Below are 16,391 nucleotides of genomic sequence, written 5' to 3' on the forward strand. Positions count from 1 at the left end.
AAGAACAAATGCAGACATCAATGACAGTCTTTGTGCAATCATAGTAATACACCAATTTTGGTGCATTTGCATATTTTGCACTCCAGGCTAGAATCGGTTGAGAATCACTGGTCTATAGTCAAACTCATATTATTCTTTCTATATAACTGATACTAGACATTTTCCGACAATCCTGAAAGAGTCAACAGCCTGAATTTGGAATCCTGACAAACTTGTTCATTATGAGGGCATATGAGGTTGAACTTTTAAGGACCTGCTGTGAAATCGTAGTGGGATTGCAATCCAGTATGCATGTTGTGTATTGATGCTCTGCATGTCTGCATGTTTTCCTGCTTGCTATTGATTAATATTGTTTGCTAATAAATATTAACAGGCACATGACACTCTGCTAAAGTAAATGTCAGCCATTTTTTAGAAACATACAAATAATCCAGTCTGAAAGCCCCCCTACACGGTACGATAAAGCACCCACGCAGACCCTGGCCTCGCCCCTCCCGGAAAATGGGGGTGACACGCCCCCGCTCCGCCTCCCAAACACCGCAGCCTGTCAATCAGGCTGCGGCTGGGACACACTGCAAGCGGGCTCGCAGTCGGAAGGCTGCACATGTGCAGTAAGCCTCCTGCGCAATCGCAATCCTCCAAACATTGGTGATGTGCGCTAATCGGGTTAGTGTACATCTCTGAATCAGGCCCACAGTTTGCTGAATCTGCTCAACTTCTTGTTGAATGGAAATCACTTGCAATTCTCTCATACTTGGCATGGTCTAAGCAGATGGATTACATTATGTTAAAACATGGCACACAGGTCAAAGTGGCGAATGTGGGTTAATGCTTTTTATTTCATTACTGAGTTTACAGTAAGTATCTAAAACAAACAAAAACATGCAAAAAGGTGTACCTGCACCAGTCACATGGAGAGGAAGAAGCCATTATGTGAGCTGAACAAATATTAATGACAGTAGAGCTCATAAAGGAAGCAATTGTGGGTCTGGTTCAATGTCGATGTCGGACGCAGTGTAGTGATTTTTTCCCACTGCTCATGTGTCAACGCTGCACTGGGAATGGACTAAACAGCTGCCTGTGAAGATTATCGGGGGATGAACGAGATCTGAAAGTTGAGTTACACCATCAAGTTCCAAAAAAAATGCTTTTCGGAACTTGATGAATGTCCCTGACACTTATTTTTTAGAAAAGTATGTGAAAATGTTAATTTTCACATGCTTTTGTGAAAAATAAGTGATGATGAATAGGCCCCAGAATCATAAGCCAATGAGTTGGGTACTTAATATTGACCTTAGATTATGCTCTACAGTAGTGCATGTAGGGGGAGTTCTGAGTACCCCCCTCCCCCCTGATCAGTACTGGCCGGCGGACACTCTTTGTTTCACTCTTTGGGGGGGGGGGTTCCTACATCTATCTATCTATCTATCTATCTATCTATCTATCGTGTCTCACTATCTGAAGGGTGTCTACATTTGTCCATCTATCTACAGTGTCTCACTCTCTGGGGGGTTTCTACATCTATTTATCTATCTACAGTGTCTCACTCTCTGGGGGGGTTTCCACATTTATCTAGTAAGCCCCCAGTAGTAAGCCCCCTGTAATAAGCCCTCTGTAGTGCCCCCTCCCCCGCTACATAGCTATATATATGAGGAAACATACTGTCTGATAGCTACATAGCTATATACATGAGGAAACATACTGTCTGATAGCTACATAGCTATATACATGAGGAAACATACTGTCTGATAGCTACATAGCTATATACATGAGGAAACATACTGTCTGATAGCTACATAGCTATATACATGAGGAAACATACTGTCTGATAGCTACATAGCTATATACATGAGGAAACATACTGTCTGATAGCTACATAGCTATATACATGAGGAAACATACTGTCTGATAGCTACATAGCTATATACATGAGGAAACATACTGTCTGATAGCTACATAGCTATATACATGAGGAAACATACTGTCTGATAGCTACATACTGTACATGTGCAAACATACTGTCTGATAGCTGCATACTGTACATGTGCAAACATACTGTCTGATATCTACATACTGTCCATGTGCAAACATACTGTCTGATAGCTACATACTGTCCATGTGCAAACATACTTTCTGATAGCTACATACTGTACATGTGCAACATATGGTCTGATAGCTACATACTGTCCATGTGCAAACATACTGTCTGATAGCTACATACTGTACATGTGCAAACATACTGTCTGATAGCTACATACTGTCCATGTGCAACATACTGTCTGATGGCTACATACTGTCCATGTGCAAACATACTGTCTGATAGCTACATACTGTCCCTGTGCAAACATACTGTCTGATAGCTACATACTGTACATGTGCAAACATACTGCCTGATAGCTACATACTGTCCCTGTGCAAACATACTGTCTAATAGCTACATACTATACATGTGCAAACATACTGTCTAATAGCTACATATTGTCCATGTGCAAACATACTGTCTGATATCTACATACTGTCCATGTGCAAACATACTGTCTGATAGCTACATACTGTCCATGTGCAAACATACTGTCTGATAGCTACATACTGTCCATGTGCAAACATACTGTCTGATAGCTACATACTGTCCATGTGCAAACATACTGTCTGATAGCTACATACTGTCCATGTGCAAACATACTGTCTGATAGCTACATACTGTCCCTGTGCAAACATACTGTCTGATAGCTACATACTGTCCATGTGCAAACATACTGTCTGATAGCTACATACTGTCCATGTGCAAACATACTGTCTGATAGCTACATACTGTCCATGTGCAAACATACTTTCTGATAGCTACATACTGTACATGTGCAACATACGGTCTGATAGCTACATACTGTCCATGTGCAAACATACTGTCTGATAGCTACATACTGTACATGTGCAAACATACTGTCTGATAGCTACATACTGTCCATGTGCAACATACTGTCTGATGGCTACATACTGTCCATGTGCAAACATATTGTCTGATAGCTACATACTGTCCCTGTGCAAACATACTGTCTGATAGCTACATACTGTCCATGTGCAAACATACTGCCTGATAGCTACATACTGTCCCTGTGTAAACATACTGTCTAATAGCTACATATTGTCCATGTGCAAACATACTGTCTGATATCTACATACTGTCCATGTGCAAACATACTGTCTGATAGCTACATACTGTCCATGTGCAAACATACTGCCTGATAGCTACATACTGTCCCTGTGTAAACATACTGTCTAATAGCTACATATTGTCCATGTGCAAACATACTGTCTGATATCTACATACTGTCCATGTGCAAACATACTGTCTGATAGCTACATACTGTACATGTGCAACATACGGTCTGATAGCTACATACTGTCCATGTGCAAACATACTGTCTGATAGCTACATACTGTCCATGTGCAAACATACTGTCTGATAGATACATACTGTACATGTTGAAACATACTGTCTGATAGCTACATACTGTACATGTGAAACATACTGTCTGATAGATACATACTGTACATGTGCAAACATACTGTTTGATAGCTACATAGATGTGGAGGCATATTGTCGGATCTACATATTTGTAGAAGCATGCTGTTTGATAGCTACACAGATGTGGAGGCATATTGTCTGATCTACATATATGTAGAAGCATACTGTTTGATAGCTACATACATGTTGAAGCATATTGTCTGATAGTTACATAGATGTAGAAACATACATGTGAAAGCAGACTGTTTGATATCTACATAAATGTAGAACCACACTATTTGATAAACACAAACATGAGGAAATATACTGTCTGATAGCTACATAGCTATACTGTATATATGAGGAAACATACTGTCCGATAGCTATATACTGTAGCTATATACATGAGGAAACATACTGTCTGATAACTACATAGCTATGTACATGAGGAAACCCACTGTCTGATAGCTACATAGCTATATACATGAGGAAACATACTGTCTGATAGCTACATAGCTATATACATGTGGCAACATACTGTCTAATGGCCAAATACATGAAATACATGTGAGGCATAATGTCTAATAGCTACAGTACATATATGCAAACTCGCCTACATTCAGCTCCCTCCTTCCGGGAGGGAGCTGAATGTCTGAGCACAGTGGGGGGCGTGGGCGGGTTATGATGCGACATTGGGGGCGGAGCCGCACGATCCCGTCATCGAGGCTCTGCACCCTCTTCACAATGCCGAAAATATTGACATTGTGAAGCAGGGGGCGGGGCTGCGATGACGAGATTCAGCAAGCCTGCATATATGTGAAAGCAGACTGATAGCTACATAGATGTAGAGGCATATTGTCTGATAACCACATACATGTGGAAACATACTGGCTGAAATACACACATGGGAAAACATACTGTCTGATAGCTACATAGCTATATTCATATTGGGCCGATGTTCATGTAGTTGAGCGATTTTTACCAACTGCGCATGCGCAAACAATTCTATAAAGTCCAACGATGCATGCGTTACACAGTGCATACGCAGAAAGGCGCTGTTGTGATCAGGACAGACAGTATCAGAAATGTTGTGGAAAAGTGATGAACGCGCTCCTTGGCGGTGACTGGGGGGTGGCTCGAAATGCACGCAAAAATGTTCCATTCAGTGGGCATGTCAATGCAAGGGGCTGCGTTCACAGACGCACAGCGCAGGCATAGGAGGCCACATGCAGACAGAGTGACTGTGCCTGCCATAGGGCTGGTGCCTGTTTCAATGTTGTGACCGATGGTGGCTTACAGTACTGTATAAAGATGCACCATTTGGTATTACAGTGAGCACGGACGCTAAAAGTGGGAGTCTCAGACCATGCACATTCCAGTAGCAGCATTTGCATAAAGTCTCGGATGGGTGACCGGCAATAGACGCTGCTGCTGCGTGCGACTCAGAATCTGGCGCACTCTCTGATAGGTACATACAACTGGGAATATACTGCCCAGCACTAGAAAAACACATTTTATTTCAGTTACAATAAAACACTGCAGACATCTCTGAATTGGTGACCTCTGTCCTGGACTTGCATGGCATGCTATGTTTATATGATGATAACCATCCTCAGTGTTTCTTTGCATGAAAAATCCATGATAACATTAAAAAGCAATGATTTCTTTCATTTGCAGGATAAGTGCTATGGCCCTTAGTACCATTGCTTGTTGGCAATGTGAAATGCAGTAGATGCATTCAGACAATAACAGAGCTTAGCCGGGCTCATTGCTGCTTTTAAACTTGGTGCTGTGCATTACATTCTAACTTTGCCCAATGCTATGCAGAGGTCAGAACGTTAGTAAGTAAGTAGTCAGGGGGATCACTGGAGCTTCTTGTCTAATATTAGGTTTTGCCAAGAATACCAATCATTTAACTTTGGTTTTGTGCCAGGCAATTCAGGGCATCTCAGTAATGATACTTAGCAGGTGCTGTGCTGGGCCTTTGATCTGTGAACATTACAGTACTGCATAATAGCTGCTGCTGCTTCAAACTTCATGCTACAGGAGAGGACTGAATGTAATTGCACCAGCACATTAAGCTGCTCCTTCAAAGGAGTAACTGACCTTTGAACATCAATTAACATACATATCTGATAGCTATATCATGCTATGGCCTCAGTCTATGTTGCACTAATGTATAAATCATTAACATTTTTATTTCTCTTCATAACATTGGTTGATATGAATTCCAGGGAGAGCTGGAAAAACAGCTTCTTCAGGCCAATCCTATCCTTGAAGCTTTTGGTAACGCCAAAACCGTGAAAAATGACAACTCCTCCCGTTTCGTAAGTATCAAAGTGCTATGACTATGTTAACTGAAATATAGCAAGAAAAGCATGCAAAAAATATACGTTCTCTATTGGCATGTGATGTAAACTTGCCTTCTCTCCTGGAACGGCCAGGAGTCCCCCACTTAGCAAGTGAAGTGGGCGGTCCTGGCGGCCTATGACGTGATACGCTCTCTGCATGGCGCCATCTTGGCCACGCCCATCATTTCACAATACCGATAATCTTCTTTCTATGTAAATGTTTGTGGCAGGTTTATATTAAGGTGTCAGACTGTAATTATTACTATTCTATATTTTATGTTTCTTTTTTAGCATTTAGAAAAATTGATCGTCATGACTATTAATTCTGATTTTCTTACTTTCCCAGGGTAAATTTATTCGTATCAACTTTGATGTTACTGGCTATATTGTAGGAGCAAACATCGAAACTTGTATCCTTTTCCGCCTGCTGTGGAATGCCGACGAGCCTAGACAGCCAGTTAGATAAACAGATAGGCTCTGTATGTCTAAGTAAGGCAAATATCCACAGAAGGGAGACATATAAACATGCCGAAATGTGGACACTGTTTATAGACACTAAATTCTCAGTTTCTAAAAATCCACATTGCAGTAAATGATCATGGCCCGACATTTCAGTTCAGAACGAAAATAGTTTACCCATTAGTTGTGAAATAAATCTTTATTTCAATGAGATCACAAAATAGTCTTAGAAACACAAATTCCGATGGTATTAACGCTTTCGTAGTGAGAGCCTGACATCTTTGGGCAAAATTAAACCCATAATACTTCACTGGATGCCATTCTCATTCTTATTAACTTGTGTTTGACTTGGTTGATAACATTTTGTTACCAATAATCTTCTGATCATCCATATGAGGATTGAGAATTTATTATGTGGATTGAGATTATTCTTATGAGATAAAAAAGTAGAGTGCACATTTTCAGGTATGCTCATTGCCAGGCACTGCCTTTACCCCTCTGCAGTTGAAATCTACTGGATTCTTATCCTGTATTTTAAATATCCATCCAAAAGGTACAAAATTTGTGGGGAGTTGGACTACGATGTGAGGTCTGCCGTTTTCCGCAGTGCACCTCCATTTTCCACACATGGAGGTGCACTTTCAGTTTTCGAAGGTTGCTCCAAAGTGTGAAGAGGCGCTGACCTCTTTTTTCACTAATATGAGATGCACTTCTACAAAATGTTGCATTACTCCTTATTTGTGCTTTGTACATCACCCCCATGTGTTTTAGGGACACAAGTCTCTTTAATGTTATTTGACCATGGTAAGTAAACAAAAATTGAAAATATAACTTATAGTAAGTATAACCCTAACAATAATGTAATCTGAAACATCCCCAAGTGTTAACCATACAATCATCTTATCATATCGGATCTTCTCAGATTTTATATATGTAATAAACCATTATAGTATTATTTGTACATATCCTGAAACAGCCCCAAGTGTTAACCATACAACCATTTTATCATATCGGATCTTCTCAGATTTTATATATGTAATAAACCACTATAGTATTATTTGTACATATCCTGTTGTATGAATGCTTATGGAACCCAGTAATGTGATCCTTACCCTGGCTTTTGAATGTATTATAGCTACCCTGGTAAGCCCCATTTTAACATAATTCATAATTTATCTCAAAATATAAACAATTCCAGATCCACATAAAGTAAGGTACCAACATTGCTAAGGTATATGGGACTTGGGTGCACAAGGGTGAAGTGCAGATCTCTCTTTCCCAAGCTATCCACATTCCATGTCTCCTATGCATATAGTTTATATGCGAGCCAGTCGGGTGCGATGCCAGTCCTAGCCGGATGACTTTATGCCTGCTCCGTTCTATGGAAGTTACATGCACTGTGGAACAAGTAGTATAAGAGATACACGGGTGATGGGAAACTTATATAAAAAGTCAGTACAAACTAATACATCTCTTAATTATAGTTATACCACTGTGATGCGCAAGTAGCGTCCAAACACAGAGGAAATTCTAGACATTTAAAGCTGAATTATGGAACTTACTCAGGATGAATTATAGATAACATTTTGTGCAAAGGCTAAACAATAGTATATTCCATATAGAGTTGAGTCTAATAGGACTGGCAGATTATGCTAAAGTTTATATTTATTTATTAAATTTATTTCCCAGTTTGGCTCTTTAATAATGATTTAGATTTGCTTGAAAAATCTCGAGCTATCCGGCAAGCAAGGGATGAGAGGACCTTCCACATCTTCTATTATATGATCCAAGGTTCTAAGCCTGCTTGGAAAGGTATGTGAGAACTATTGATGACTGCACATTTATTGCTTAATATTAATGTAGTGCCAGATATTGTGGAAGAAATAAAAACCCTCGCATATTCAATGCATCGGTGAGGGAAACCATGTCTTGCCACAACTAACCTGTGCACCAACTTACCTGTGTAGTGTAGTGCCAAACTAGCTTCATGGCAGTCACTATCGAATACAAAAATAAATCCCACAACCCAATGTTGTTCGCAGTCCATCTGCATGTTGACATGAAGACCATATGGGATTTATTCACAACATACATTGCATTCTAACACGGGCACTGAGAGGAGGGGGTACTGATTACCTGGGCCCGGGCTTGTTGTAGGGGCCTGGTGGAGGCCTGTGTCAGCTGCTGAGGAGAACAAATGCCCCCTTTGCAGCATGTGGCACCACAACTGCATAGTATTTTTCATTTTGTTCCAGAGGTGTATGGTCACGCCTCCCAGATTTGGACTTGCCCTCAGTACCCGGGCACTGTTCAGCTCTCAACGGCCCTTCACCTAAACATGCTATGCAAATACATATGGGCAAACCTACAATGTTCAAAGTATAAAATGTGGCACACTAGCAGGAGTAGGGTATCATGGAGTGACGGTTTCAGCCAGTATCAGACTGAAGGGCCCACCAGGAGAGTGAAGTGGTAGGGGTCCATGCTAAAGGTGTGTTGGTCAGCCACCACAGAGGTTTGGCCAAACATTAGAAAGAACATAGCCTGCAGACAACAGGGATACTGCAGTTCATGGTCTGGGCCCCATTATAAATATATATAGTAAATATTGATAGTTTTTGCAGTATAATATATCTATATCTAGTCCTGGGAATACAGTATAATGTAACATTTTGATTGGTAGGAAGGCGAAGGTTGGTGTCGTTTTTTATTAGAAACAGACAAGAATCCATGTTCCTGCTCTACCAGAGAACTAACAATGTATAATTTGAGTGCTCAGTCTGGAACCTTACATGTACTGCGCTCTGTTTCTGTTTTTAGAGGAACTACTACTTGAAGGTTTTTCAAATTACACTTTTCTATCCTATGGCTATGTGCCCGTCCCTTCCCAAGATGACAGTGACATGTTTCAGGAGACTCTGGAAGCCATGGAGATTATGGGATTCAATGAAGAGGAACAGATATGTAAGAGATTGACCTAATGTATTAATCTATGGCTTTCTTGTGAACCATTCACTAGACAGGTTTATAAAATTCAGAATTCTGTGATGGCAAATTTACTTTACTACTTTACACTTTGCTATTCTTATATTTTCTGATAGATTGTATTATCATTTATAATGTAGTCTAACATTAAAGAGGAAATGTAACAGAGTTCAAGTTTTTTTGCGAATATGGATTCGCAGCGAGTTTGATACAAGTCTGTAGTTAAAGTCTCACTATGTAATACGAGTCCATGCAAGTTTTTTTTTTTGTGAAAAGCCTGCACAGATCAGTGAGATCTGTGCAGGCTTCTGTGTGTTAAAAGGGATGAAAGTGTTAAAAAAAAAAAGAAAAAAATGCAAAATCACTACCTGCACCAGGATTTTTGAGCTGGTCCTGGTTGTGAAATACGGGGTACAAAATGAGCAGGGGTCCCCAGTATTAACCACATTCCGCACCGGACTTCAACCAGCAGGGGTGTAAAACAACAGACAGGGGACCTGCTTCACAGGGTCCACCCCCCAAAGCATTCAGCACCTCTCACTAGTTTGCCCAGGCCCGAGATAAAGGGGTCTTCCCTCTCCAGGGTACCCCAGGCCGGGGCTGAAGCACAGGGCTATCCCCCGCATCCCTGGCTGGGGGATGTGGGGTTGATTGTGTAAAAAGTACATATAAACTAATATTGGCTTTTACAGGAGGACTAGATGTCCCAGCAAGCCTCCCCCGCATGCCGATACTTGGAGAACCTCAAGTACCAGCATGCAGGGCATTAAGGTCCCACTGGGATCTGTAGTCCCCATGCAAAAGAAGATACACACACCATACGTTGTATTCTTTTATTACACATGCACTCACTCATTCTAACACTTCTAATTTCCTTTTCACAAACAGAAGCCTTCACAGATCTCACTAATCTGTGTAGGCTTCTGCTATACACGCTGCTGCTCAGGCTAAACTCGCTAGCCTGAAGTAGATCTATTATTTGACAATTTTTTTTTACAAATTTGGTGAGAGTTTAAACTCTCACCCTATTACTTTGTGCGAGTTTTATGTTTGAAATAGGAAAACATCTGGATGCGAGTTTGCAAGGGATGAAAATGCTTGATGCGAGTTTCATGGGACTTTGCACCTTCTCGTACTCTATTAAATCCAGCGAGTACAAACTCGCATTTTGTTGCTGCAGACTCGCACCGATTACAAACTCGGACTCTATTACATTTCCCCCCTAATATTAGAATAAGCCAGTGCAATATTGGCACACTAGTTGTGGCAAAATACATTCTCATTATCAATGTCGGAGTGACCATTAGGGGAAATATAGTTCATCAGCAGCTGATATACAGTATGTTGACCACAGAATGTATCATTTAAAAGAAAGGGCTAGCTGCTCCTAAGGTTATCAAATATTTTGAGTTAAGCTTAACATAAGAATTTCTAGCAATTATAGTCAGTAATTTCTCTTTGAAGTCTCCAAAATCAGCAATTAAACTAATCTTGTGAATTTGAAGCACTCATCCTTAACATCAATCTTGGCGTTTTTTAATATTGTAGGCATTAACCCCTTCCCTGTATAGGTGTGCTGGTCGGCGGACATGTGATGTACTGCAGACCTCAATTAGGAAATGGGGCTCATTATCTGTTGCACATCTGTAACTAAAGGGGCAAATTTACAGCCAGAACCCTGTCTGAAGATCCAGAATGTTTTATTGGAGAAATACAGAATCAGATACAGATTCAATAATATGTTACAGGATTTTTAACCCTCAGGAATATCTTTGTTTAATTATTGCAGGGGAACATGTGTGCTAAGGATAGTTTTCCGTTATCTCTGTGTACAGGCTATGAGCAAACTCACAGGGTGCTTGCTCTTTGTTACCTTTTCAGACCTCTAGGTGTGTCCCTAAAATGGTATGCCTATAGTAGGGACTCAGCCGCTATCCTAGCTCTCCAAGCTATTGTATTTCGATATGAGTACCACATGTGAATAAGGAGGCGATAAGAGGGATTATGGCATAGAGACAAAAAGGATGGTACTTTGGTGAATATTCAGATCTTCAAGTAACTGCCCCAAAAATACAGATCTGGTTGTGGAAACATCTTTCATGTATGTAATAATTTAACAATTGGGCCATAGGAGTCAATGCGGCATGACTACAAGGGTCTTCAATGTAAAACAGCTGAATCGGTTTTGCACTCATCCAACTGATCATGAACTGTTTAGTGCCTATCAGCGCTTGGTTTGCCACACAACAATGTCAGCCTAAGTTGGCAGATGTTTGTTTGCATGCTTTTTTCTTGTGTGTAATTCTGCAGACAGTAGGGGGTGATTCAGAGGTGGACGCAGGGAAGCCATCAGGCGCAAGTTTCCCTGTGTGAATGCATCCGAGCTGCACTGAGCATGTGTTCCAATGGTTACCGCAGAAAGATGCTGATCAAAAATGCATGCAGAACGAGGGGCATTCCTGGGTGGTGGTAACTGGAGGGGAGGGGCTACCCAGGGCCGGCTCCAGGAGTCGGAGCTTCAGGCTGTCCAATGGAAAATGGGGGAGTGGCCTAATTACCATAGGTCACGTCCCTATGTGACGTTATTTGGAGGAGTGCCTGTCTGGCACGCCTCCAAATAACATCAGGTTGGGGGGAGCCTCACTAGCTGGGCTTCCCCCAGCCCTCTCCCGTCACTGAATGGATGCCGCGTGCATGCACGCAGCATCCATTCAGACTCCGGGGTCTGGCACAGCTGTGGCAGCGGGGGGTCCCCAACCTCCCGATTTGACCTCCTGCGGGCCACTTCGACCTATGGAAAATGAAATCGGGATGTTGGGGATGGGTGCGCCCTCTATGGGTGGTGCCCCTGTTCGACCGCACTGGTCGAACACCCCTAGAGCCGGCCCTGGGGCTACCAGATGCGGAGGTAAAGACGCAGTTGCACTGACAGCGGCTGCCATGTTCAGTCTGACATTCTGCGCTATGTGCAATGTCCGATGATCTGGCCAATGTATGCGCCTTGTCAGATTCACACCACTGCTGGTGGGAATTGCAATAGGACGTCTATCAGCCCCGGCATTAGAATAAAGACGGAGTAGTGGCTGCATTAAATGCTGCTGCTACAATAGAGTATACACTTCTGAATCACCCCCAGTATCGTTATATTTCATTTTTATATCACATGCTATTAAAAATTCTCGCTGTTGATTACTGACTTAGGGGCCTATATATTAAAGCTTGATGAGAGATAAAATTGTGAAATATATAAATAACCAACCAATCAGCTTCTAACTTACATGTTACAGGCTGTTTGAAAAATGACAGTTAGGAGCTGATTGGTTAATACTTTTTCTCTCATAATTTTATCTTTCATCGAGCTTTGATACATAGGCCCCTTTTTGCTTTGAAGATAAACATACATAGTTTATGTAAAAAAATAACTATATACTATATGCAGTCACATAACTCAAACCATGCTTAGTTTTCCCAGAAAAATTACAGTGTTTGTTGTGAAGCACAGGTTTGCACTGGCTGATGGAAAGAGGTCAGGGAAGGCACAGCAGTATGGCAAGCTTTTTTTTTACTGCAAACATCCTGTTGAAGAAAAAGAATTGAAATAAAATGGAGTGGTGGAAAGGGAACATTTTTAAGGCTTTGCAGAGGGGGGCAGCCATTTTCACTCCACAAAAACACTTGCTATTTGCACCAGCTCACAGCTGACAGAGATCAGGTCTAATCTTACACTATAACTGGTTAATAAAGAGAGGTTAGCAGTCCCCTTACTCTCATGATTTAAATGAGATTTAGCCAAATGTTTTATGTAATTAAAGGGGTGATTCTAACAAGACTTTTGAATTCGTCACCGCTTCAGATTTTTCTGCTTCACCTTAAATCTTGCCGGGTGAAGCATTGCCTCAATATCTAGGTGCGTCAGTGCATAAGAGCTTTGCAGTGTGCTTCCAGTGTATTTCAGAAATGAGATCCATTGTCTATTGGTGGATTTTTTCCATCACCTGAACAATACTGACGGAACCTCCTGGTAAAATTGTGTCCTCTGAAAATCTTTTTTTCCCACCATGACAGCCATGATGAAGGTAGTATCATCAGTCTTACAGCTCGGTAACATTGTCTTCAAGAAAGAAAGGAACACCGATCAGGCCTCTATGCCAGATGACACAGGTACGGTAATAATCAATCTGTTCTCAGCAGCAGCAATGGACTTCTATTGTATCTCTTATTTAGTTTTGTTCTCCTTTGAATAAAGAATAGGCAACAATTTCATTGTTGTACAACCTAATTGCATTCAAAAACTAAAGCAATAGACAAAAAAAACTTAATCTGATGCCATCACTGTATTGGATTCATAAAAAGTTTTAAGTCGGATTATGAATATGGCATACAAAGCCAAGACAGGGTTGACATATTCTATATTGGCTTTGCCTCCTCTAGCTCCAATCTAGTTGGCGAAGATATCAATAATTGTAAAAAAATGGAATGTTTCCAGCGCTATCTTGAGATCTGTGTTGCCGATGTATTCCGAAATATGTAAAAAAATATAAAACTAATATTGTGTGATATTGTTAAATGGAATATGTTATATTCAATGAAATTGAAAATGCACTCACCATTTGTAGGCGGTATATGAGCGTTGGACCAATTTCCACCGTGCTCCTACGGTGATTGCGAGATACAACGTTGATCCGATGTGTTCTTGGATCACTCAGGAACGGTGTCAGTCATAAGGAAGAAACAAACGTAACATGCCTCCACAGTGCAAATCAGTAAACCCAAAAGAAGTCCTACAAATTCTGTGGTGTACTCAACTTCTGTGGGGTATGATATAAGCCTTGGACATTTATTTTTAACAACCAATGTCCATCGGTTATATGGGATTTTTGGTCCTTGGATCCAAAAGACTGATTTATGAAAAAATCAAATTGCTGTATTTTCTATAAAAAATACTTTTATTGGTCCATAATTGATGTAACCTAATTTACATCAATAATCTAAAAGGACATATAAGATACTCAATATAAAAATATATATTCAAAAAAATATTTTTTAAAAATGAAATTAAATATACTAAAATAATTAATGAAGGAGTAAAGAGAACCAATGAATGGTTACCTAAGACATCAATAAACTAATATAACCGAGACTGGTGGCAATATTAGGTGAAGATAAGATTTGCGAATAGATGGAGCAAATCATTAGTATGGTGATGAATATTGTAAAATGCCTATGGCTATTATGTACCCCTAGTCCTATAGCTGCATTTGAACAGGTATCTCCTGTGCTTAGTTAAAAATTCATCCTTGTGTATACCAGATTTATTTGAAAATGCATAATCTGTTTCAAATGACCTATCCACTAAACTACCTGATATGGTTCTTGGACTTCAGCTGCTCAGAAATGTTGTCATCTCATGGGGATCAATGTGACAGATTTTACAAGATCCATCCTTAGCCCTCGTATCAAAGTAGGAAGAGACGTTGTGCAGAAAGCTCAAACAAAAGAACAAGTAAGTCTGCTTAGATACGTTTTCATCTCTCAGTTGTAGATTTAGCCTAATACAGACCCTTAATACTTTTAGGAATCAGGAAATAAATAGAGCGAGCTGAATATAGAATCTATTTTTCTGAAGTAGGAACCAACTTTAAAATGGGTGAAGCCCCTCACCGAACACTGAATTTTGCCATGCTAGAATCAAGGGTTATGGATTGAAAGATCTACAGTAAAAAGGTAGACAATGTCTAGATAGACACCAGATGTCAGGTCGATAGGGACAAAAGGTCGACAGGGTCAACATGTAAGAAGGTTGACAGGTACAAATGGTCGACAGGGTCAAAAGGTCAGCATGCATATGGTCAACATGAAAATGGTCGACACATTTTTTTTTTCTAACCTAATCTTCACCCTAACCCTCCCTCCTGGTGCCTATCCCTAACCGTCGCTGTAGGTGCCTGACCCTAACCGTTCCTTCTAGTGCCTAACCCTAACCCTCCGGTAAGTACCTAACCCTCCCTCCTGGTGCCTACCCCTAACCATTGGGGTAGGTGCTTAACCCTAACCATTGGGGCAAGTGCCTAACCCTCCAGTAAGTGCCTAACCCTAAAAAAAATTTAAAAATAATGTGTCGACCATCTTCATGTCAACAATTTGCACGTCGACCTTTTGACACTCTCGACCATTTGTACCTGTCGATCTTCTTACATGTCGACCTTTAGTGTGTCCACCTTTTGTCCCTGTCGACCTATTGCCTGTCTAACATCTTGTGTCTATCAAGACATTGTCTACCTTTTTACTCTAGATCTATAGAACAGATACCGAATCAAGTGTTTACTGGATAACATGGTGGTTTGCTGGTCGCCTAATCTACTAAAGGCATATTGCCATGAAAATCTGCACTTTTTGACACCTCCATAAAAGAAAAATGAAATCATAATACACTGTATATCTCACACCATCATTTATACACGGTGAAGTGTAATATACAAAATGACCGTAAAAAATCTCCAAAATTAATCCTATTGAAATGCATTACATATTACATACTGGTTAAGTAATTAAAAAAAATTTAAAATTAAACATTATTGTGTAACTAATGATGGCAACATGAACAGCTCCAGTGTAGTAAATCTCTGCTTTGCCCATAATGACATCACATTCAAAGGGGCTGGAGGGCAGTACCTGCTCAGCGGTATATACAATATTATCAGTATGTACAAGATCAAATGAACAATGTTATAATTGATTATCAGTAACCGCATATTGTTACCCTGAAAATAATGTATAACATGAGGAGAAATATATTTTTATTTTATTTATTTATTTAGATGAATTTTACATTACTTTGAACATATAAATCTTTTGTTTGTTTCTTTCACTGTTTCGGTAACACTTCCTCCATTGATAGGCGGACTTTGCCATTGAGGCTTTAGCAAAAGCCACCTACGAGCGTCTTTTCCTATGGTTGCTCAATCGGGTGAACAAAGCTCTCGATAAGACCAAGCGACAAGGAGCCTCTTTCCTGGGTATTCTAGACATTGCTGGCTTTGAGATATTTGAGGTAGGTAAAGTAGGCAATAATATAATAATAGATGAGCTAA

The 16,391-nt window shown here is 40.4% G+C and overlaps 1 protein-coding gene across 3 annotated transcripts in view; it reads left to right on the plus strand.

Annotated features, from left to right (window-relative positions):
- The window catches only part of MYH11 (myosin heavy chain 11), a 116,818-nt gene that overhangs the window by 61,651 nt on the left and 38,776 nt on the right, over positions 1-16,391 (plus strand). For all 3 annotated transcript variants that reach the window (XM_088474210.1, XM_088474211.1, XM_088474212.1), the window contains 7 exons: positions 5,740-5,832; positions 6,203-6,266; positions 8,029-8,127; positions 9,136-9,279; positions 13,366-13,461; positions 14,685-14,803; positions 16,199-16,351. In XM_088474210.1, coding sequence (XP_088330336.1) covers positions 5,740-5,832; positions 6,203-6,266; positions 8,029-8,127; positions 9,136-9,279; positions 13,366-13,461; positions 14,685-14,803; positions 16,199-16,351 — 768 coding nt within the window. The remainder of the gene's footprint in view (positions 1-5,739; positions 5,833-6,202; positions 6,267-8,028; positions 8,128-9,135; positions 9,280-13,365; positions 13,462-14,684; positions 14,804-16,198; positions 16,352-16,391) is intronic.

Source organism: Taudactylus pleione, unplaced genomic scaffold (assembly GCF_031769625.1).
Source record: "Taudactylus pleione unplaced genomic scaffold, aTauple2 ptg000149l, whole genome shotgun sequence".
Classification (NCBI taxonomy): Eukaryota; Metazoa; Chordata; class Amphibia; order Anura; family Myobatrachidae; genus Taudactylus; species Taudactylus pleione.